The sequence below is a fragment of the Balaenoptera borealis genome (assembly GCF_965194805.1).
Source record: "Balaenoptera borealis genome assembly, chromosome: 2".
NCBI classification, from domain to species: Eukaryota; Metazoa; Chordata; class Mammalia; order Artiodactyla; family Balaenopteridae; genus Balaenoptera; species Balaenoptera borealis.
The window spans coordinates 114154423-114179573 of NC_138867.1; the positions used below are offsets into that span (position 1 = coordinate 114154423).

The 25151-nt window shown below is 44.8% G+C and overlaps 1 protein-coding gene across 3 annotated transcripts in view; it reads left to right on the forward strand.

The window, feature by feature from the left end:
- CATSPER3 (cation channel sperm associated 3) overlaps positions 1-25151 on the forward strand; it is a 58452-nt gene that overhangs the window by 18816 nt on the left and 14485 nt on the right. For 2 of the 3 annotated variants that reach the window (XR_014241723.1, XM_082381420.1), the window contains exons 2-6: positions 8073-8280; positions 21832-22014; positions 22722-22862; positions 23228-23347; positions 24218-24375. Coding sequence is in view for 2 of the 3 variants with exons in the window: in XM_082381420.1 (XP_082237546.1) it covers positions 8073-8280; positions 21832-22014; positions 22722-22862; positions 23228-23347; positions 24218-24375 (810 nt within the window). In the remaining variant the exon portion in view is untranslated. Of the gene's footprint in view, positions 1-8040; positions 8281-21831; positions 22015-22721; positions 22863-23227; positions 23348-24217; positions 24376-25151 lie in introns of all 3 variants that reach the window. The other variant, XM_082381421.1, reaches the window with a different exon arrangement.

The window sequence follows — 25151 nt, forward strand, 5'->3', positions numbered from 1 at the left end:
AACCAGTGAATGGATAAAGAAGATGTGGTATATTCATAAAATGGAATATTATTCAGCCCTAAAAAGGAAAGCAATTGTGATACATGCTACAATGTGGGTGAACCTTGAAAGCATCATGCTGAGTGATATATAAACTAGACACACAAAGGGCAAAAATTATATGGTTGCACTTATATGAAGTACCTAGAATAGGCAAATTCATACAGAAAGTAGAATAGAGTTTACTATGAGGTGGCTAGAGAGGAGAATGGGAATTATTGTTTATTAGATACAGAGTTTTTGTTTAGGATGGTGAAATAGTTCTTGGAGTGGATAGTGGGGATAATTGCATAATAATGTGAATGTACTTAATACCACTGAATTAGTTGTATACCTAAAAATGCTTTAAAATTATCAATTTCATGGTATGTATATTTTACCACAATCAAAACCTAAAGATAATAAATACTCAAAATGAACCCCCTCCCCACTGAATTCTACACTTTAAAATGATGAATTTTATGGTACATGAATTATATCTCAATTTTAAAAATTATTGAGCTGACCTGTTGGAAAAGAGCAACAGAATAAAATCCAAAGGGAGAAAAAGGAAGGAAAAGTATTGGAAAAAAAAAGGAAAGTAGAAAAAAGGAAATAGGTAAGAGCAAAAATTAATGAAATGGAAAACAAAGATTCAACACAAACAGATCAACAAAGCCAAAAGTTAGATCATAGAAAATAATTATAAAATAACTTTATTGATGAGACAATCATGATAAGTTGTCAGTCAAGCCCTGAATCATGTTAGGGATTAAAATGAGAAATTGCGTTTACCACTATTTACAATAGATGTCAGAAATCTAATAATTTTATGGCAATAAATTTGAAAACCTAGCTGAAATAAGATAATTTTATAGAAAAAAATTATAAAACTCTCAATAAAAAAGGAAATACTTGAAAAAATATGTGTTCATATATGTCCTTTAGTGTTTATAAAGCATTGGATTAGTAGTGAAAATTTTCCATCTCCTAAAACAAAAATAAACTCACTTGAACCAGATGGTTTTACGTTCATGGAAGATATAATTCCAAACATATAAAATGCTTTTAGTGATTAGATAAATGAGCATATCTGCCCCGCCCACAGACAGTTCATTTTGTTAAGCCAGTACTGTTGGCCCTATGTATCGTGGTTTCCAAATCCGTGGATTCAACCAACCAGGGATCAAAAGTATTCTAAGAAAAAAAGTTACAGAAAATTTCAAAAAGCAAAATTTGAATTTGCCGCTTGCCTGGCAACTATTTACATAGAATTTACATTGTACTTACCACTATTTAGATAGCATTTATGTTGTATTAGTATTAGATTACTATATGTAATCTAGATCGCTTCTCGGCCTTTTGGCTAAGGTCAAGTATAGTACTATAAGTAATCTAGAGATGTTTTAAAGTACGTGGGGAGGATGTGCATAGGTTATATACAAATACTGTGCCTTTTTATATGAGGGACTTGAGCATCCTTGGATTTTGTTATCCATGGGAGGGGAGTCCTGGAACCAATCCTCTGGGAATACCAAGGGACAACTGTATATCCGTCATGCCAAAACAAAACTAGACAATGACCATATGAAAAAGGAAAATTACACCAAGTGTCATGAGCTTGGGCATAAAAATCCCAAACAGAATATTAGGAAACTGAATTTAAAAAAATATATGAGGAAAGTAATATAGCATTGCCAAGTTGGGGTTTTCCAGGAATGTGAATGTTAGAAAAATCTAGAAATTTTATTAACCAGCTTAAAATATTAAGAGTAAAAACCCCAATAAAATCACTTTAAGAGATGTAGAAAAAAGTTTATCATGAATATCTTTCATGATAAAAATTTAGCAAACTAGGAGTAGAAAGGATTTGTTTTAAGTGATTAAGAGTACCTATGAAAAACCTACATCAAAATTCACACTCAGTGGTGAAACTGTAACAGTATTCCCTTTAAAGGTGTAGTCCAGTTATTACTGACAAGATTTGTATTAGCGTCTTAGCCAATGTATAATACAAGGAAAAGGAATAAAAAACATTAAGGATTAGAAACAAAGTTTTAAAAGACTGTCATTATTCACAGGTGTTATGATTTCTGTATAGAAATCCCAAAAGAATCTGGAAGAATTATTAATAAAGTTAATACAATTAATGAAGTTAATAAATGATTAATAAATAAAATATATTTAATATGTCAGCAACAAAAATGATAGCACTTCTAATAAAATACAGAAAGTAGGGCTTCCCTGGTGGCGCAGTGGTTGAGAATCTGCCTGCCAATGCAGGGGACACGGGTTCGAGCCCTGGTCTGGGAAGATCCCACATGCCGCGGAGCAACTAAGCCCGTGAGCCACAACTACTGAGCCTGCACATCTGGAGCCTGTGCTCCGCAACAAGAGAGGCCGCGACAGTGAGAGGCCCGCGCACCGCAACTGGAGAAAGCCCTTGCACAGAAACGAAGACCCAACACAGCCAAAAATAAATAAATAAATAAATTTATTTATTAAAAAAAAAAAAATACAGAAAGTACTTAGAGGCAAAGCTAATTAAAGTTTTGTGTGATTTTTAAGGAGGAAAAAATCTATAAAGGTCATTAAAGAAGACAAAGAAATGGAAGGGTATATCAGATCATGCATAGAAAGGCTTAGTTTCTTCAAGATGCAGTCTTCCCTAATTAAGCTATTATATCAATAAAATTCCAATAAGAAGTCTGGCAGGATTTTTTTATGGGTCGCCAAAAGCTGATGCTAAAATTTAGATAAAAGAATGAAATATAAAAAACCAAGATGGTTTTGAAAGTGAAAAGGGGAGAAGTCTTGACTTACCAGGTAATAAGACTTCCTATAATGCTGCAGTAATTAAAGCAGGGTGATGATGCGTGGATAGACAAATAGACCAATGGAACAGGATAGAGTGCTCAGAAACAGACCTGGCTTGTATGAAAACCTGGCCCCTGTCAGATGGCACTGCAAATGAGTGGTGGAAGATAAATTCTTCATTAAACAGTACATGTGGAGAGAAAAAACACAATTGGATATTTACCTTCCAGCATACACAGCTAAAAGACCTAACTTGAAAAGTGAAACTTTAAAATTTTTAGAAGAAAATATAGATTTATATGATCTCAGGAGGGAAAGGTATCTTAAGGTACGAAATACATAAGCCATGGAGAAAAAGTTTGGTTAATTTGATTCCGTTAAAACTTTAAATTTCTATTCATCAAAAGATCATTAAAGAGGTGAAAAGATAAATCAGTGTAGGAGATGCTATTTGAAACACATATAACAGGTAAAGGATTAGGATTCAAAGTATGTGATATATTGTCTTCCAAATCAATAAGAAAAAGACAAAACAATCTAGCAGAAAATTTGGCAACAGATTAGGAACAGGCAATTTACAATTTAAACATATAAAAAGATGCCCAACTTCATTAATAATTAGAGAAATGACAAAATGAAAAATAAGATACCATTTCATATTCATCAGATTGACAAAAATTAAGAAGTCCAACTGTAGGAAGTATTGGTAAGGATGTTAAAAAAAAAATAAAGCATTGTTCAGAAGTAAGTCAGAAAGAGAAAAACAAATATTGTATAATATCGCTTACATGTGGAATCTAGAAAAATGGTACAGATGAACTTATTTGCAAAGCAGAAATAGAGACACAGATGTAGAGAACAAACTTATGGATACCAAGGCGGGGAGGGGTGGGGGTGGGATGAATTGGGAGATTGGGATAGACATATATATATACTACTATGTATAAAATAGATAACTAATGAGAACCTAATGTATAGCACAGGGAACTCTACTCAATGCTCTGTGGTGACCTAAATGGGAAGGAAATCTAAAAAAGAGGGGATATATGTATACGTATAACTGATTCACTTTGCTGTACAGCAGAAACTAACATAACATTGCGAAACAACTATACTCCAATAGAAATTAAAAAAAAAAAGGAGGGGCTTTCCTGGTGGCGCAGCGGTTGAGAATCTGCCTGCCAATGCAGGGGACACGGGTTCGAGCTGTGGTCTGGGAAGATCCCACATGCCACAGAGCAACTAGGCCCGTGAGCCACAACTACTGAGCCTGCGCATCTGGAGCCTGTGCTCCGCAACAAGAGAGGCCGAGATAGTGAGAGGCCTGTGCACCGCGATGAAGAGTGGCCCCCGCTTGCCGCAACTAGAGAAAGCCCTCGCACAGAAACGAAGACCCAACACAGCCAAAAATAAAATAAATATTTTTTTAAAAATGCTAAAAAAAAAAAAAAGGAGCATTGTTGATATTAAAGTAAGTTAGTACCATAGCTTCAGAAAACAATTTGGCAATATCCAGTGAAGCTGAAGATGCTCATATTCTACAACCAGGTAATTCCACTCCTAGGTGCGTAACAGAGAAAAACTACCCATGTGTACAGTAAAACATGGGGCTACGAGTTGGTTGGGAGTGTTGTAAGGGCAGGGGGTTATTTTGATGGAGGTGTTATTTGCAGGTTTCAGAGAGAAATGAAGGGAGTTCAACTACAGCTGGCAATCTGCAGGGTTAGTGGGGCAGCTGTGTCTGCCGCCTCAAGGGGAAGGTAACGCGGGCATCATGGCCACGTAGGCACCCAGCGATTAGACGCAGTACTCCTGTGATGATTTTGGAGTGGTTTCTTCTCTCAACAAGGACAACGATTGAGGTGATCAGGTAGAGGATGACCACTATGTGGTTTTGGAAGAAATCACTCCAAGGCCAGTTGATAGCCTATGTCTCGGTGTGCAGGTAACACACATGGATGATAAAGAATATAGCAGCAAAGATCATCATCAATCAGCAATCGAGGCAGATCAGAATCACCAGGCACAATAGAATCTTAGCAAACAGGAGAATTCCATTTTGGGTGCTCCAGAAGTTGGTGCTGGCGGCCCAGCACCTGGGAGCCCAAGGGGTGCTCAGAATCTGCTGTGGCAGGGGCTGGAGTCCCTAGGGGCACAGAGGATCTGCTCATGGGTTCGAGGATGCTGCACACCCAGCCATCTTGCCCACAATCTGGCTGGGAAGAGGGCCCAGGGGCAAAGGACCTTAAGTCCGCTTTTCAAATGGCCCTGCAGCCTGACTCAAACTTTTTGTACTTTTATACTCTTTGCAGTAGTAAAAAATTACAAAGAAGCGAAATATCACTCAGTGGGTAACTGGATAAAGAAATCATAGTATTTTCATAAGTGGAATTGCTAAATAGTGGTGAAACACTAAACTAGGTTTACATATATCAACATGGATGAATCTTATAATTTTAAATGAAAAAAATCACCCAAAGAAAACTGTAATGTATATGCAATTTATGTAGTGTATAAAAAATGCAAAACCATACTGTGTACTTTTAGGGATACGTATGTGGTAAAAGTATAAAATACACTAGCAAGACCTACTGAAGATTTAAAATAGGATTACTTTTGTGGGAAGGGAAGGGGATCTGATCAATGCGAGGCTCTGCCTGTAATGGTAATATTTTATTTCTTAAGCTGGGTGGTGGTATATGGTTGTTCATTATATTATTCTTTATACCTTTTTGTGTATATTAAATGTTTCATTGTAGTTAACAAACATAAAAGTGTATGTAAATGGTTGCCATGTGGAGACCACAAATATAAGTATACGTGTTTTCCAAATGGACAGTTGTGGCTTTGAGTTACAATTTCCAGTGACAGCATCTGACATATTTAAAAGGTGGTGTATCTCAAAAACTTTTCTATTTCCCTCTAGAAATGGAAATAGAAACTCTCTCTAGCCCCCCTTCACCCCACCCCAAACTCATCTCAGTTAAAGGTATCGGCGTTTACCCAGTTGCTCTGTGTGAAGCACTAGAGTCTTCCTTGCCTTCTCTCTACTCTGTGCATCCCTGAGTCCATCAGCAAGTCCTGTCATTACTGCCCTCAAAATACTTCCGGGATCTGTCCTCTTCTCTTCAGCTCCACACTGTCCCCCACTCCAATACAATCTAACCTCGTCTCTTGCCTGGATGATGATTCTTCTACTATCTATCACCTCCTCCCTAACTTGCCTCCCAGTTGCTATTCCTGCCAGTTCCCCCACGGTCTCTTTTCCACGGAGATCTCTTAAAAATGTAAATCAGTTCACATCACTCCCTTGCTCAAACTCCTCCAAGGCTGAGGTTAAAGTTCACAGCCCTCACCAGGCCTACAAGGCCCTCCCTACATGGCCCGCCCCTCCAACTGCATCTCCTGCTCTGCTCACCCGTTTCTGTTCTGCCACGCTGGCTTTGCTGTTCCTTTCTCCCCTTAGGGTCCTTGTACTTGCCATTGGGGAGTAATCTCCCAGTTTTTATCATGGCTCCATCCCTGGCTTTAGCAAGGCCTCCACTCAGCACCTTTTCTAAAGTAGCTGCCATGCCGGCCCCTCCGCACCCTGGCCAGCCCCTCTCTCCCCTTTGGCTGTTTCACTTTCCTTCCTGTCTGATGTTATGTATGTATTTGTCTAAACATTCATTTCCGTCTCCCCTACTAGACTGTCAGCTTCCTCGGCGTGCTGTGGTGATCTATCCTGCAGACCCTCATTCTCGTAGCCGTCGGCGTCGGGCAGATACGACACCCCAAGAGCTTCTTGGAAGCCAGGAAGCTGGTGTGGCCGTCCCAGGCTTCCCAGGCCATCCTTCCTCCCTGGCTGGGGAAGCAAGGGCCTCCTGGACTCATTTCTCTCTGGCAGGATGCCTGGTCCCCAGCCGTGGGTGTCTGCGGGGGAGAGGGGCCACAGCACAAGCTGAGGGCAGCAGCTTGGCTGGCTAACACTGAACAGGTGGCAGGGTAAATGCCTGCCCCCTCCCCTGGGCCCTTTGCAGTAATCTGGTGAAGCCACTGGGAGCCCTACTGACACCTCAGAATCACAGTGTTACCGATCAGGGATGTGAGCCTGTTGTCTGGGGGGACTGGGGGGAGGGAGTGGGTGGGCAAGCCAGTCTTCCTTCTGTCTTCCTTTCCTAACTTGGGATTTTGAGCAGGTTGGGGCGTGATTCCCTGCCACCCAGAAAACCTCGCTATTCCCTCCTTGGGCCTAGACCCAGCCTGCTGATCCGGGGTGTGTGTGTCAGTTGAGGGTGGGGTAGAGGGAGTTGCAGTGTGTGCCCTGAGGTTGACCCCGGGTTCTTCACATGGTTGTTCTTTTGGGGACTAGAGAAACTGGGGTTAGGCCAAATAGATGCCTTGGTGCTGGTTGGGGATGGGGCCTGCAGAGTCTTAGTTACTGATTTTCATTTTCAATAAGTTTGGGTTTGTTACATTGGTTTCCCAATAAAAAAAAAGTAACTTCTAAAAAAAAAAAATGAGACTGTCTCATTGACTGTCTCATTTCCCTGTGCCTGAAACAGTGCTTGCTTGGCATGTGGTAGATGCTTAATCAAAGCTTCCTCACTGAATGAATTCACTGATTATAAGGAAAAACTTAGATGACTCAAAAAGTACCTTTTGGTAAAATCAAAGCCACTGGAGTTGTAGATGCATGAGAAGAATTTGAATAAGATTGTTTCATAAAGTATAAAAGTGGAAAAAAAAACCAGAATGTTCTTCAGAAGTAGATTAATTAACTGATTTTAAGTATGTGTGATAATAGAGTAAATAAAGTAGATGTGTGAGTAGTTCATCTCCTTTCCCAAAAGTCTGGGTATTCAGGTTGGCCAGAAGGCTCTTGGGATCTTCTCTTTGGAAATCCAGGTTGCCTGACATGCACCTCCCACCGGGCCTCAATAGTCATTCTGTCCATCGGTCAGTCAGTCATTCCCAAGCTATCTGAGTCAAACCCAGCCCTAAGCTCAGGACCACAGGATAGGCAAGACACAGAAAGAGAAGGGAATCAGGCACATTGTGTCCACTGTGTGCCAGGGACTCTGCCTGGGTTTCTCTGTCTTGTGGCTGACTTAGGAGCACCCGCTCCCACCCTCGCCCCGCCAACACACACACCTGATAGGGTGGCCCAGGCAGGGGGAAGGTCTACAGCTTGGTCTGACCCTCTCACCCTTACCACCCCTTTAGGTCTCAGAGCTCATCTTTGTGTCCATCTATAGCTCCGAGTTCTGCATGAAGCTCTACGTGGACCCCATCAACTACTGGAAGGATGGCTACAACCTGCTAGATGTGATCATTATCATCATCATCTTCATCCCCTACAGTCTCCGCAAGATCAAGGGCAAGCACTACCCCTACCTCAACATCGCCGATGGCGTACAGTCCCTGCGCATTCTCAAGCTTGTCACCTATAGCCGCGGCATCCGGGTGAGTGACATGGGATGCCGTGGTTCTGGGAGTGCAGGTGATAGGGCCAGTCTGCCCATCAGCCCCTGATGGAATGATAATTCTGCTACTCTCATGCAGTGACTGAGTCCTCTTGTGTGGCAGGTTGATGTTTACCTGTGTTATCTCATTTAATCTTAAAACGATTCTAGGAAAGGTACTAGCTCCATTTTACAGATGAAGAAATTGAGACCCAAGGTCACTCAGCAGTTAGATGCTGGAGCTGAGCTTCGAAAGGTGTGTCTGACTCAAGACCATCTGATCTTTTCCTCTCTCCCATGTTGCAAAGTGACTGATTTTCTTATGGTCCAGACCCTTTGGACTACATGCCCAGGAGTCTCCAGCTTTTTGGTGGCTTCGGCCACTCACTGCTTTCCCCGAACGATTGAAAAATCTGCTGCTTCTCTTGATGGGAAGGGTCTCATGACTTGTTCAGGCAACTCTGGAAGTGCTGCTCCTGCTGAGAGGGCAGAGGGTGGCCAGTCTTTACTTGGCTCAGAGGTTTCAGAACAAACCTCAGAGGTGCCCCAAACATGCCCTCAGGTATTCATCCTGGACATGGTGTGTTTGCCCTGGCTCTGGTCAGTACCCGTGCTTCTCCAGGAAGGGGCTGGTTTGGACCTATTCGACAAGTTAGGGTGTGTCAGCCTGTTCTGCTGAGAGGTTGCCCCTAGCCCAGCCTGGTGTCTGTCTGTCTAGGGCTTAGGTCCGACACTCAGGGAGCCCATGGGAGCCCAAGGGAGCCCCAGGCCTGAGTGGAGAATAAGCGCATGTTAAAGAGCTCCCCCTCCTGCAGACCCCGTCCATTCAGGTCTTGTTCTCATGTGGTCACGTACCTGTGTGCGTCCCCTCCCAAACAGCATGGTCCCATCCTCCTGCTCCTCTTCACGGCAAGGCTCCTGGAAGGGGTGTCTGTTCTCCCAGTCCCTCTTCCTTACCTGTCATTTGTGTCCGGGCTTCCTCCCTCCTCTCCCCAGTAACTAGCCCCTCTGAGGTTGCCAGCAACCTCCTGTCACCGCTTTCTCTTGGTTTCCCTCCAGCCTCTTAGGCATAACTTCTCAGGTGCGTGTTTTCTTTGCCTTGCCCATGAGTGTGGTTTTCTCAGGACTGTGTCCTGAGTTCTCTTCTCTTCTCACTCTGTATTCTCTTTGGGTGACCTTTTGCACTTTTCGGGGGTCTTCACCTGCCCACGCCTCTTTCTTTGAACTTCAGACCTAACTGCTTCCTGGATAGCTCACATACTCCTCAAACTCAACGTGTCTAAGCTGGAAGTCTTCACTCTCCTCCCACCCCCACCCTCAAATCCCAAGACCTGGCTCCTCCTCCTGTATTTTGTCTGTTGGTGATGGGTGCCTCCTGTCAAGTCAACTGCCAAGTCATAAATTTGAGTGTCGGCTTTGAGCTCTCTCTCTCAAAGTCCTATAGCTTGGCCTCCTAGATAGTTCTTGGCTTGTTCACATCTTTTCACTCCAACAGCCATCATTGTTTCTCCATCACCATTCACCTTTCCATGGGTTCCTGCTATGGCTTCCCACACGACTGAGAGCCCTGGAGCAGAAATGCCTCAGCAGCTGGAGGAATCTCTAAAGTGCACCTGGAATCATGGCACCACTCCTTTTACACTTGAGAGTGACTCCCCTTGTTCGTGGGCTAGAGGCAGACCCTATAATGTGTCCTAGAAGTGGGGAAGGGAGTGTTTGAGGTGCTGGGCTATGGAGTCTATGTCAGGGAGGGATGAGAGTAAAGCAGGTGGACAGGAAAGAAGACTGGAGCTCTCTGGGAGGTGAATGCCAGGTGACGGGCACCTCGGAGTGAGGGAGTAATCAGACATTGGGGGCTGTAGCCATTTTTTCGGGTATGGGGCACCAAGGGAGCAGGGGCCTAAAGTGATTCAAGGGTCGCTGGAGATGAGGAAGTCAAGGGACGAAGAGGCCTGGGGGTTGGTGGGTGTCCACAGAGATGCTGAAGGCCCCCAGGATGACAGCAGGGTAGGGTGGAGCCGTTCCGAGATGCAACAGGGCGTGGGAAGGTGGAAGGTTGGCCCTGCCCAGAGGCAGGGCCTTTGCCCATGGAGGCTGGGGCTCCGAGGATAAAGTAGGGGATGACCTCCTGATTCAGGTGAGTGGGGGATGGGCAGCCTCCCTCTAGAGGGCTGCTGCGGAGCAATGTCCTCAGGCAAGAGACGCTTTACAGGGAAGGCCAGGAGAGAGATCACTGTGGAATGAAGGTGCCGGAGACCTGCGGGAGTCATGAGAGGAAGGTGGTGATGGTGGTGGGCTGAGGGAAAGGAAGTCCAGGGCTATACAGGGAGGAGGAAGCAGAAAGGACTGGTGGCAAGAGGGGCTTCCATCTTGGGGAGTGGGGGGAGGGGCAGTGACCCAGATTGTCCCTTGTGAGGCTGAGGGCACGAGCCGCCTGCTGAGTGCATTGTGTGGTGGCAGCCTGGTCAGAGGGGAAGGCCTGGAGGTGCCTGGGTCTTGGCGCCCGGCAGGGACAGCCCAGGGATCCAGTGAAGGGCACACAGCCCTCCCCACTGGCCAAGGCCTATCCCAGAGCTCAGCCTGGCTTGCTTGGTGACCGAAGGCCTCTGCTTGGCCTTTGGCCCATGTGGTCATGCAGACACCCATGGGCACGCAGACACAGCATGTTCATACACATACAGTCCATGTTTGACCTCAAGGTCTTTCTGTCATTAAGCAGAGCCTTGTATCCAAAAGTTGTTCCCTGGGGAACCATCAGACCCACGGGTTGTAGCTCTTCTATGGGTTTTGGGATGTCACTGGACCCCAAAAGTGACTCTGGATTACATGCCCTCTGTACACCAGCCTGGCCAGCTGGCCAGGGAAGCTGGAGGTGCCAACGGTGGGGCCTTGCACCTCTGTGCTGATTTATATTCATTGAGGTCTAGATGAGGCTCTAACAGAGCTGCAGCTCAGTGCCCAGAGCTGGCACTCTGGCACATTCTTGACTCCTGTTCCCTGATGAATTAAAATGACATTCTGCCTTCCACCTCATGGCAATAAACCTGCACCATGAGGAAATAGTTCTTTGCTGTTTTGCACACAGAGAAGCTCTGTTAGCTGGGCAACGAAGGGCCACACTGTCCTTGTTCATCTGCATTTCAGCCTGAAGAACCACCTTCAGACACTGGGCTGCAGTGAGAACATCAGCCTCGCCTCCCTCCCTGCCTGCTGCTCTTTGGGGTGCATCAGTTGCCACCCATCAGAGCGGCAGGGCCCAAGTACCTGCCCTGACAAGAGGTCCTCTCCATGCCCAGAATGCCTCAAGGCCAGGAGGGCAGCTCTAGCTTGATTCAGAGCCCAGGACAGCTGAACTGGGGGCTAGGAGTTGCTTCCCCAAAGAATTTGGGAATTCAGAATCAGGCACCTACAGGGGGCCAGGCTGTAGGCCTAGAAAGTGCAGAACTTGCTCAGGGAAGGAGCTACCAGCCTATGGGGATCTGGGTAAACATCCATGGGACTAGATTTCTTTTTTTTTTATACATCTTTATTAGAGTATAACTGCTTTACAATGTTGTGTTAGTTTCTGCTGTACAACAAAGCGAATCAGCTATATGAATAAATATATCCCCATATCCCCTCCCTCTTGAGCCTCCCTCCCACCCTCCCTATCCCACCCCTCTAGGTGGTCACAAAGCACTGAGCTGATCTCCCTATGCTATGCAGCTGCTTCCCACTAGCTATCTATTATACATTTGGTAGTATATATATGTCCATGCCACTCTCTCACTACATCCCAGCCTCCCTTTCCCCCACTGTGTCCTCAAGTCCATTCTCTACATCTCCGTCTTTATTCCTGCCCTGCCACTAGGTTCATCAGTACCATTTTTCTAGATTCCAAATATATGCTTTAGCATACAGTATTTGTTCTACTCTTTCTGAGTTACTTCACTCTGTATGACAGTCTCTAAGTCCATCCACCTCACTACAAATAACTCAATTTCATTCCTTTTTATGGCTGAGTAATATTCCATTGTATATATGTGCCACATCTTCTTTATCCATTCATCTGTTGATGGACATTTAGGTTGGTTCCATGTCCTGGCTATTGTAAATAGTGCTGCAATGAACATTGGGGTGCATGTGTCTTTTTGAATTATGGTTTTCTTAGGGTATATGCCCAGTAGTGGGATTGCTGGGTCATATGGTAATTCTATTTTTAGTTTTTTAAGGAACGTCCATACTGTTCTCCATAGTGGCTGTATCAATTTACATTCCCACCAACAGTGCAGGAGGGTTCCCTTTTCTCCACACCCTCTCCAGCATTTATTGTTCCTAGATTTTTTGATGATGGCCATTCTGACTGGTGTGAGGTGATACCTCATTGTAGTTTTGATTTGCATTTCTCTAATGATTAATGATGTTGAGCATCTTTTCATGTGTTTGTTGGCCACCTGTATGTCTTCTTTGGAGAAATGTCTATTTAGGTCTTCTGCCCATTTTTGCATTGGGTTGTTTGTTTTTTTGATATTGAGCTGCATGAACTGCTTGTATATTTTGGAGATTAATCCTTTGTCAGTTGCTTCGTTTCCAAATATTTTCTCCCATTCTGAGGGTTGTCTTTTTGTCTTATTTATGGTTTCCTTTGCTGTGCAAAAGCTTTTAAGTTTCATTAGGTCCCATTTGTTTATTTTTGTTTTTATTTCCATTACTCTAGGAGGTGGGTCACAAAGGATCTTGCTGTGATTTATGTAATAGAGTGTTCTGCCAATGTTTTCCCCTAAGAGTTTTATAGTGTCTGGCCTTACATTTAGGTCCTTAATTCATTTTGACTTTACTTTTGTGTATGGTGTTAGGAAGTGTTCTAATTTCATTCTTTTACATGTAGCTGTCCAGTTTTCCTGCACCACTTATTGAAGAGACTGTCTTTTCTCCACTGTATATTCTTGCCTCCTTTGTCAAAGATAAGGTGACCATATGTGCGTGAGTTTATCTCTGGGCTTTCTTTTTTTTTTTTTAATAGTAACTTTATTTATTTATGTATTTTTATATCTTTAATGGAGTATAATTACTTTACACTGTTGTGTTAGTTTCTGCTGCACAACAAAGTGAATCACCTATATGTATACATATACCCCCATATCCCCTCCTTCTTGAGTCTCCCTCCCACCCTCCCTATCCCACCCCTCTAGGTGGTCACAAAGCACCGAGCTGATCTCCCTGTGCTATGCGGCTGCTTCCCACTAGCCATCCACTTTACATTTGGTAGTGTATATATGTCAATGCTACTCTCTCACTTCATCCCAGCTTCCCTTTCCCCCGCTGTGTCCTCAAGTCCATTCTCTACATCTGTGTCTTTATTCCTGCCCTGCCACTAGGTTCATCAATACCGTTTTTTAGTTCCATATATGTGCGTTAGCATACGGTATTTGTTTTTCTCTTTCTGACTTACTTCACTCTGTATGACAGACTCTAGGTCCATCCACCTCATTACAAATAACTCAATTTCATTCCTTTTTATGGCTGAGTAATATTCCATTGTATATATGTGCCACATCTTCTTTATCCATTCATCTGTCGATGGGCATTTAGGTTGGTTCCATGTCCTGGCTATTGTAAATAGTGCTGCAATGAACAGTGTGGTACATGTATCTTTCATTTTTATTTATTTTTTTAACATCTTTATTAGAGTATAATTGCTTTACAGTGGTGTGTTAGTTTCTGCTTTATAACAAAGTGAATCAGCTATACATATGCATATATCCCCATATCTCCTCCCTCTTGTGTCTCCCTCCCACCCTCCCTATCCCACCCCTCTAGGTGGTCACAAAGCACCGAGCTGATCTCCCTGTGCTATGTGGCTGCTTCCCACTAGCTAGCTATTTTACGTTTGGTAGTGTATATATGTCCATGCCACTCCCTCAATTCGTCCCAGCTTACCCTTCCCCCACCATGTCCTCAAGTCCATTCTCTCCGTCTGCGTCTTTATTCCTGTCCTGCCCCTAGGTTCATCAGAACCTTTTTCTTTTTTTAGATTCCATATATATGTGTTAGCATACGGTATTTGTTTTTCTCTTTCTGACTTACTTCACTCTGTATGACAGACTCTAGGTCCATCCACCTCACTACAAATAACTCAATTTTGTTTCTTTTTACGGCTGAGTAATATTCCATTGTATATATGTGCCACATCCTTTTTATCCATTCATCTGTCGATGGACACTTAGGTTGCTTCCATGTCCTGGTTATTGTAAATAGAGCTGCAATGAACATTGTGGTACATGACTCTGTTTGAAATATGGTTTTCTCAGGGTATATGCCCAGTAGTGGGATTGCTGGGTCATATGGTAGTTCTATTTTTAGTTTTTTAAAAAATTTTGCTTTATTTATTTATTTTTATACAGCAGGTTCTTATTAGTTATGTTTTATATATATTAGTTTATATATGTCAATCCCAATCTCCCAATTCATCCCACCACCACCGCCCCCCCATTTTCCCCCCTTGGTGTCCATACATTTGTTCTCTACATCTGTGTCTCTATCTGCCTTGCAAACTGGTGCATCTATACCATTTTTCTAGATTCCACATATATGCATTAATATACAATATTTGTTTTTCTCTTTGTGACTTACTTCACTCTGTATGACAGTCTCTAGGTCCATCCACATCTCTACAAATGACCCAGTTTCGTTCCTTTCTATGACTGAGTAATATTCCATTGTATATACGTACCACATCTTCTTTATCCATTCGTCTGTCGATGGGCATTTAGGTGGCTTCCATGACCTGGCTATTGTAAATAGTGCTGCAATGAACATTGGGGTGCATGTGACTTTTTGAATTATGGTTTTCTTAGGGTATATGCCCAGTAGTGGGATTGCTGGGTCATATGGTAGTTCTATTTTTAGTTTTTAAAGGAACCTCCATACTATTCTCCATAGTGGCTGTACCAATTTACATTCCCACCAACAGTGCAAGAGGGTTCCCTTTTCTCCACACCCTCTCCAGCATTTGTTGTTTGTAGATTTTATGATGATGCCCATTCTGACTGGTGTGAGGTGATACCTCATTGTAGTTTTGATTTGCATTTCTCTAATAAGTAGTGATGTTGAGCGGCTTTTCATGTGCCTCTTGGCCATCTGTATGTCTTCTTTGGAGAGATGTCTATTTAGGTCTTCTGCCCACTTTTTGATTGGGTTGTTTTTTTTTTTTAATATTGAGCTGCATGAGCTGTTTATATATTTTAGAGATTAATCTTTTGTCCGTTGATTCATTTGCAAATATTTTCTCCCACTCTGAGGGTTGTCTTTTCGTCTTGTTTATAGTTTCCTTTGCTGTGCAAAAGCTTTTAAGTTTCATTAGGTCCCATTTGTTTACTTTTGTTTTTATTTCCATTGCTCTAGAGGTGGGTCAAAAAAAGATCTTGCTGTGATTTATGTCAAAGAGTGTTCTTCCTATGTTTTCCTCTAAGAGTTTTATAATGCCCAGTCTTACATTTATGTCTTTAATCCATTTGAGTTTATTTTTGTGCATGGTGTTAGAGAGTGTTCTAATTTCACTCTTTTACATGTAGCTGTCCAGTTTTCCCAGCACCACTTATTGAAGAGAGTGTCTTTTCTCCATTGTATATCCTTTCCTCCTTGTCATAGATTAGTTGACCATAGGTATGTGGGTTTATCTCTGGGCTTTCTATCCTATTCCATTGATCTATATTTCTGTTTTTGTGCCAGTACCATATTGTCTTGATTACTGTAGCTTTGTAGTATAGTCTGAAATCAGGGAGTCTGATTCTTCCAGTTCCGTTTTTTTTTCCCCTCAAGATTGCTTTGGCTGTTCGGGATGTTTTGTGTCTCCATACAAATTTTAAGATTTTTTTTCTGGTTCTGTAAAAAATACCATGGGTGATTTGATAGGGATTGCATTAAATCTGTAGATTGGGTATTATAGTCATTTTCACAATATTGATTCTTCCAATCTAAGAACATGGTATATCTCTCCATCTGTTTGTGTCATTTTTGATTTCTTTCATCAGTGTCTTATAGGTTTCTGAGTACAGGTCTTTTACCTCCTTAGGTAGGTTTTTTCCTAGATATTTTATTCTTTTTGTTGCAATGGTGAATGGGTTGTTTCCTTAATTTCTCTTTCTGATCTTTCGTTGTCAGTGTATAGGAATGCCAGAGATTTCTGTGCATTAATTTTGTATCCTGCAACTTTACCAAATTCATTGATTAGCTCTAGTAGTTTTCTGGTGTCTTTGTTAGGATTCTCTATGTATAGTATCATGTCATCTGCAAACAGTGACAGTTTTACTTCTTCTTTTCCAATTTGTATTCCTTTTACTGCTTTTTCTTCTCTGATTGCCGTGGCTAGGACTTCCAAACTATGTTGAATAATAGTGGTGAGAGTGGACATCCTTCTCTTTTCCTGATCTTAGAGGAAATGCTTTCAGTTTTTCACCATTGAGAATGATATTTGCTGTGGGTTTGTCGTATATGGCCTTTCTTATGTTGAGATAGGTTCCCTCTATGCCCACTTTTTGGAGAGTTTTTATCATAAATGGGTGTTGAATTTTGTCAAAAGCTTTTTCTGCATCTATTGAGATGATCATATGATTTTTATTCTTCAATTTGTTAATATGGTGTATCACATTGATTGACTTGCATATATTGAAGAATCCTTGCATCTCTGGGATAAATCCCACTTGATCATGGTGTATGATCGTTTTAATGTATTGTTGGATTCTGTTTGCTAGTATTTTATTGAGGATTTTTGCATCTATATTCATCAGTGATATTGGTCTTTAATTTTCTTTTTTTGTAGTGTCTCTGTCTGGTTTTGGTATCAGGGTGATGGTGACCTCATAGAATGAGTTTGGGAGTGTTCCTCCCTCTGCTATGTTTTGGAAGAGTTTTAGAAGGATATGTGTTAGCTCGTCTCTAAATGCTTGATAGAATTCACCTGTGAAGCCATCTGGCCCTGGGCTTTTGTTTGTTGGAGGATTTTTAATCACAGTTTCAATTTCAGTGCTCATGATTGGTCTGTTCATATTTTCTATTTCTTCCTGATTCAGTCTTGGAAGGTTGTACTTTTCTAAGAATTTGTCCATTTCTTCCAGGTTGTCCATTTTACTGGCATATAGTTGCTTATAGTAGTCTCTCATGTTCCTTTGTATTTCTGCAGTGTCAGTTGTTACTTCTTTTTCATTTCTAATTCTTTTGACTTGAGTCTTCTCTCTTTTTTTCCTGATGAGTCTGGCTAATGGTTTATCCATTTTGTTTATCTTCCAAAGAACCAGCTTTTAGTTTTATTAATCTTTACTATTGTTTCCTTCATTTCTTTTTCATTTATTTCTGATCTGATCTCTTTGATTTCTTTCCTTCTGCTAGCTTTGGGTTTTTTTTTTTTTGTTCTTCTTTCTCTAATTGCTTTAGGTGTAAGGTTATGTTGTTTATTTGAGATTTTTCTTGTTTCTTTTTCTTTCCTTTTTTTTTTGGCTCCGTTGGGTCTTCGTTGCTGCATGTGGGCTTTCTCTAGTTGCGGTGAGCAGGGGCTACTCTTCATTGCCGTGCACGGGCTTCTCATGGCAGTGGCTTCTCTTGTTGTGGAGCATGGGCTGTATCTAGGTACACGGGCTTCAGTAGTTGTGGCACGAGGGCTTAGTAGTTGTGGCTTCCGTGGCACAGGGACTTAGTTGCTCCGTGGCATGTGGGATCTTCCCGGACCAGGGATTGAACTCGTGTCCCCTGCATTGGCAGGCACATTCTTAACCACTGTGCCACCAGGGAAGTCCCTCTTGTTTCTTGAGGTAGGATTGTATTGCTGTCAACTTCCCTCTTAGAACTGCTTTTGCTGCATCCCATAGGTTTTGAGTCATTGTGTTTTCATTGTCATTTGTTTCTAGGTAGTTTTTGATTTCCTGTTTGATTTCTTCAGTGATCTCTGGGTTATTTAGTAGCGTGCTGTTTAACCTCCATGTGTTTGTATTTTTTACAGTTTCTTTCACTGTAATTGATATCTAGTCTCATAGCGTTGTGGTTGGAAAAGATGCTTGATACAATTTCAATTTTCTTAAATTTACCGAGGCTTGATTTGTGACCCAAGATGTGATCTATCCTGGAGAACGTTCCATGTGCACTTGAGAAGAAAGTGTATTCTATTGTTTCTGGATGGAATGTCCTATAAATATCAATTAAGTCCATCTGATCTAATGTGTCATTTAAAGCTTTTGTTTCCTTATTTATTTTCTGTTTGGATGATCTGTCTATTGGTGTAAGTGGGGTGTTGAAGTCCCCTGCTATTATTGTGTTACTGTTGATTTCCACTTTTATGGCTCTTAGCATTTGCCTTATGTATTGAGGTGCTCCTATGTTGGGTGCATAAAGATTTACAATTGTTATATCTTCTTCTTGGATTGATCCCTTGATCATTATGTAGTGTCCTTCCTTGTCTCTTGTAAGAGTGTTTTTTTTAAAGTCTATTTTGTCTGATATGAGTATTGCTACTCCAGCTTTCTTTTGATTTCCATTTGTATGGAATATCTTTTTCCATCCCCTCACTTTCAGTCTGTATGTGTCCCTTGGTCTGAAGTGGGTCTTCTGTAGACAGCATATAAACGGGTCTTGTTTTTGTATCCATTCAGCCAGTCTGTGTGTTTTGGTTGGAGCATTTAGTCCATTCACATTTAAGGTAATTATCGATATGTATGTCCCTATTACCATTTTCTTAACTGTTTCAAGTTTGTTTTTGTAGGTCCTTTTCTTCTCTTGTGTTTCCTGCTTAGAGAAGTTCCTTTAGCGTTTGCCGTAGAGCTGGTTTTGTGGTGCTGAATTCTCTTAGCTTTTGCTTGTCTGTAAAGGTTTTAATTTCTCCGTCGAATCTGAATGAGATCCTTGCTGGGTAGAGTAATCTTGGTTGTAGGTTTCTCCCCTTCATCATTTTAAATATATCCTGCCATTCCCTTCTGGCCTGCAGAGTTTCTGCTGAAAAATCATCTGATAACCTTATGGGGATTCCCTTGTATGTTATCTGCTGCTTTTCCCTTGCTGCTTTAATATTTTTTCTTTGTATTTAATTTTTGACAGTTTGATTAATATGTGTCTCAGCATGTTTCTCCTTGGGTTTATCCTGTAAGGGACTCTCTGCGCTTCCTGGATTTGATTGACTCTTTCCTTTCCCATGTTAGGGAAGTTTTTGACTATAATCACTTCAAATATTTTCTCAGACCCTTTCTTTTTCTCTTCTTCTTCTTGGACCCCTATACTTCGAATGTTGGTGCATTTAATGTTGTCCCAGAGGTCTCTGAGACTGTCCTCAATTCTTTTCATTCTTTTTTCTTTATTCTGCCCCATGGCAGTTATTTCCACCATTTTATCTTCCAGCTCACTTATCCGTTCTTCTGTCTCAGTTATTCTGCTATTGATTCCTTCTAGAGTATTTTTAATTTCTGTTATTGTGTTGTTCATCACTGTTTGTTTGCTCTTTAGTTCTTCTAGCTCCTTGTTAAACATTTATTGTATTTTCTCCATTCTATTTCCAAGACTTTGGATCATCTTTACTATCATTACTCTGAATTCTTTTTCAGATAGACTGCCTGTCTCCTCTTCATTTGTTTGGTCTTGTGGGTTTTTACCTTGCTCTTCATCTGCTGCATATTTCTCTGTCTTCTCATTTTGTTTAACTTACTGTGTTTGGAGTATCCTTTATGCAGGCTGCAGGATCATAGTTCCTCTTACTTCTGTTGTCTGCCCCCAGTGGGTGAGGTTGGTCCAGTGACTTGTGTAGGCTTCCTGGTGGGGGCGACTGGTGCCTGTGTTCTGGTGGGTGGGGCTGTATCTTGTCCCTCTGATGGGCAGTGCTGCACCTGGTGGTGTGTTTTGGGGTGTCTGTGAGCTTAGTATGACTTTAGGCTGCCTGACTGCTAATGGGTGGGGTTGTGTTCCTGTCTTGCCAGTTGTTTGGCATGAGGCGTCCAGCACTGGAGCTTGCTGGCCCTTGGATGGAGTCGGGTCTTAGTGTTGGGGTGGAGACCTCTTGGAGAGTTCTCACCAATTAATATTCCACGGGGCTGGGAGTTCTCTGGTGGTCCAACATCCTGGACTCGGCTCTCCCACCTTGGAGGCTCATTCCTGGGACTAGATTTCTGAACCTTCTAGACTGCAGAATAATGGGGCCTGTCTGGATGTTGCTTGAAGAACATGGCCAAGACCAACAGTCAGGAGTCAGTCCCACACAGGCTTCTGGAGAGCGTGACTTTTTCTGCACAGCTGTTTCCGAGGCTGCTTGGCTTTGACCTCAGGTGGCACTGGGCCTGTGCACTAGCCTGGAAGTGGGAGACCCAGCCGGGGCCTCTCCCTCATCCTTCCAAGGTACCTCAGGTTCTTCCACGTGGCCCTGCCCCTCCCCATCCTGAAGACCTCACCTGCAGACTGCGTCCCATTGCAGCATTTTTCATGAGTTCTTACCTCTTCAGTCTTAGCAGTCTTGGGAAAGAAGTTCTGTCTCTCTTGCAGGATTGGAGGCAATTTTTTACAGCTCAGTTCTTTTGGAATTAATCCCTAAACACTGATTTTTCTTCCCCCAAGGAGGGGAGGGGGGGCGTCGGGTGTGCATTCACCCCTGCAGGCAGCTGCCAAAGTGGTCCACATACAGGGCAGCCCCAGTGCTCCTGGGTTGTCTCTCTGTTTTGCACTTTACCCCAGACTGTCAAAACTTCACTGTCCTGTGTCCCAGCTCCACCAGTACCTCCTTTCCTACTGCTAAGTCAATAAATAGTATCTTGGCTTTGAAGGAGGGGCTTTTGTGGTTGACTGTGGTGGCACAAGGCAAGGGGCTGGAGAATGTGTTCCAGCTCTGCCGTTCTATCGGAGTGTGACTGTGACCAAGGCATTTTGCTTCTTTGAGCCTCTGATCCTGCATCTTGAAATGGGAACATCTTCCTACCTTGACATGGTATCTGTGACAGTATCAAGGTAGCTGAACATGTATATGCAAGACTCCAGGGCATGGAGAATGAACGATGAGGCATGGGAGATAAGGCAAACACCCATCTCATGGGGGAAGACTGAGGTCACAAGATGGAGACCTGCCTGTGAAATAGGGCCCAGAAAAATTGAGAAGTCCTATTCCTCTCAGCCTTCTTCATTCCCACTCCCAGGGTAGTTCCCGTACTCCTCCTCGGCCTGGAAGAGCATTCAGGGCTGGCCCTCAGCTGAGGAGCAGGACAGGACACCTTAGGATGACCACAAAGGCAGGCTGGGGTTCAAGTGGAGTGCTTAGTGGTGCTGATGGGGAGACTACACGAGACCTGGGGCACCATGGGCGATCCACCCATGGGTAACTGAGCGTGGAGGCCAGGCATTGGTGAACCACTGTTAGGTTTGTCCAGCCCTCAGTCTGGGCACAGTACCCATTCATTCACTCATTCATTCATCCAACCATTTATGGAGCATCTGCCATGTGCCAGGCAAGGCACTGGATGCTGGGGCAGCTGGTGTTGGGACAGGCTGGACCTCTGTCCTCTGAGTCCAACCCAGCCTTGCAGCCTGGCCTAGCCCCAGTGCCTCTGCCTTGCAGACGCTCATCACCGCTGTGGGGCAGACAGCCTACACCGTGGCCTCTGTGCTCATCCTGCTCTTCGTCCTGATGTACATCTTCGCTGTCCTGGGCTTCTGCCTATTTGGAGTTCCAGAGAGGGCTGACCTGAATAACTGGGGGAACCTGGCTATGGCCTTCTTTACCCTCTTCAGCTTGGCCACGGTACCGTGTTTGGGAACAGTGGTAGGGGCAGGGGACTTGAGAAGGGACTGGCAGCTGGTGTGAGCGTGTGGACCTGCTGGGCCTCCCTTGGAGCCTTTCCCGTGTTCAGACACTTAGCTGGGCTGAGGAAGCTGGGGGCTGGCCTCCTAGGACTAAGGATAGGCCAGTGCCCTGGCCAGGAGTTCATCACTATCTCTAGTCTTGTGACTCCCTAGAGCATTCTTATTTGTCCCACGGGGGTGTAAAACTTTCAAAAAGTTTTCAAAAGATAATTCATTCAGATTAAGTTTAATTTAGAAGGGAAACCCATGTCATATAGCCTTTTTGGGAACAGGCTGTCACAAATCCACCCAGAAGAAGCCTGCAAAGCCCAAGTCTCAAAGTCTAGATTCTGCTGGACTCTGGAAAGATTGGGGTCTTTCCAAAGGAGGGCCTGGCAGAGAAGCATTGTCTTTTGGGGAAGGATGGAAGGCCTTTTGGAGGAGAGCCCTTAGGGTACCTTGATCAGAAGTGTCCCCACCCAGTGGTGCCATGCAGCTCCAGGCCAGCATGTATGCCCTGGAGTCAGAGGATTAGGGGGTGTTGCAGGGCTGATGTGGAAGGAAGCCGGCCTGCTCCTCGGTGGGGCTGGGGCTCCCCACGGTAGGTGAGAGGAGGCCTGCCGCTCTGGGCCTCGGCGCTCAGCATACTCTGCCTTGCCTGAGCAGGTCGATGGCTGGACAGACCTGCAGCAGCAGCTGGATGCCCGGAATTTTATTCTGAGCCGTTCGTTCACCATCATCTTCATCTTGCTTGCCTCCTTCGTCTTCCTCAGCATGTTCGTGGGTGTGATGATCATTCACACTGAGGTGAGGTGGTGCTTGTAAGGATGGGGGAGTGGTAAGTGTGGCAGGTGGATGGGCCAAGTCTCAAGGGAGGACACTGAACTATCTCCCTCCCGAAGTGGAGGGGGGGTGACCAGGTGCGTGCCTCTCTACCCCACCCTGACTCTTTTCCCTGAGCCCTGCATTTTCCCTCGCTCATGATAGTGGCCTGCAGGATAGGTGCTTGGGAAGTCACTGCAGCTACAGTTGGCAGCTTGAGCTGGGGGCTGGCCTGTGAGGGAATCCTCCTGCTGAGGGGCCTGAGCAGCAGCGGGAGACTGGGGAAGAAGGAAGACGGGAGTGGTGCGCACTGAGAGCCCACATCTTACCTCCATCCTCCCACCCTCTAGGACTCTGTCAAAAAGTTTGAGCGGGAGCTGATGCTAGAGAGACACATGACACTCATGGAAGAGAAGCATGTGATTTTGAAGCGGCAACAGGAGGAGGTCAGCAAGCTGATGCAGACACAGGTAGGTGGTCTCCACGGGCCGGCGGACAAGCAGAGGGACAGTCAGGGCTGAAGGAATGGTCAGGAAGATGGGCCTTGGGGCCTGCGTGGAGGGCGGGTGGCCTTAGGCATCTGTGGCATTTGGTAAGTCAGCTACTCACCCCCCCTGTACTTTTCAGAGTCAGATGTTATTCTCTGCATTTTTGTATTTCTCTGGACCTCTTCAAGTGTTGAGTGTTGTGATTATAATATTTCCCTCCTTCATGGGCAAAACTCCATTGTTGGGCCTTTTGCCTGGAGCTCTCTTGTTCCTGAGGACTCGCTGGGCGCCAGGCAGGCTTGGTCCCCGTCCGCTGAGTGGGCGAAGCCACGGAGGCCCTGACAGGTGTTACTAACCTCAGTTTTTCTAAACTGGAACAAGAATGAGCACGGTGGGCTGGAGATTTTCTGTCAAGCATGATGCAACTGTGAGGGGCTGGAGGAGAGTCCTCTCTTTTCAGCCGAGGTGCTCTGAGCTGCCGGGGTGCTCGGCCGGGTCCTGAACAGCATGCTGCCCCTTTCTCCCCCAAGTGGCCGGTGCCTCCCTCCTCAGCCTCCTCTCTGAGGTGGAGACACCCGCCTGTCTTGGTGTGCCCCAGGTTTGTCCAGAACAGGGTGAAATGCTGAGCCACGCTCCGGCTCTCACCGATTCCGTCCCGTGTCACCTGTCCTCACGTCAGGGATGGTGGCTCACCAGGTGACCTCAGTTGGGGGGCCCAGGCCCAGAAGGGGTTGGGGTGAACTGTGATTGGACTCAGGCCTCTGCCTGGGCCCCACATGGAGGGTCCCCAGGTCCCTGTGCAGTCCGGTCACCACCTCCTCATCCTTGCTCTCTTTATGCTTCCCTCTCCAGAAGAACGTTGACCACAAAAGTTTCACTGAGCTGGTGGAGAAGTTTAAGAAGACCCTGCGGCACACTGACCCCATGGTCTTGGATGATTTTGGCACGAGCCTACCCTTCATTGATGTCTACTTGTCCACTCTGGACAACCAGGATGCTACCATCTACAAGTCAGTCCCAGCCCCGCTGACCCCGGCCCCAGGCCCAGGGGGGCAATGGCTGATGTGCAGGGTGGGTAGGGCGAGGCCCTTCCTGGCGGTGCGCAGGGGCTGGGCTGCTGTGCGGACGGGCCTGTGGCTGGGGGAGGCTCTGCCCACTGGCCCTCCCCAGCCCACCCTGACCTGTTTTTAAATACTGGCTCCTCTGACTCTCCAAGACCCTCCTCACCAAGCACTTTTCGGAGGGCCGAGAGAACACCGCTGGCTGGCAAGTCAGAAGCTGCAGCTCCTGGCTTGGTGCTGTGTGACTCTGGCAAAATCTTTGTCCCTTTCCTACCTGGCACAGGAGGGGCTGACTCTATGGAAGCAATGTGTGTGAAGCTCTGAGCTTGGCCTGGTCCAGGGCTGTGCTCAGTGTGAGTTAGCTGGGGTCATTCTGGCCATTACTTGCAGGAAGGGGAGGAGCACGATTAGCCTGGTTTCTCAACAAAAGCTGCCTTGAGGGCTTCGTAGACAGGAGGAACTAAAAGGAGGGCATCTAGGAATGCCCAGTGTTGGCCCAAGCGTGGATCAGGCAGCGTCTGGGCACCTCCACGTGCTCACCTCACTCCGAGCCCAGGAGTCTGTTGCCTCCCACCTGACACATGTGGTGAAATGACTTTACTCCTGGGGCCACAGGTAGGGTGGCACAGCCGGGCTTCCAGCCCAGCCCTATGTGGCTCCGAAGTCCTTGCTCTTCCCTGACCCCACACCTACCAGGAGTGGTGAACGTGCAGGTGCAAGAGTGC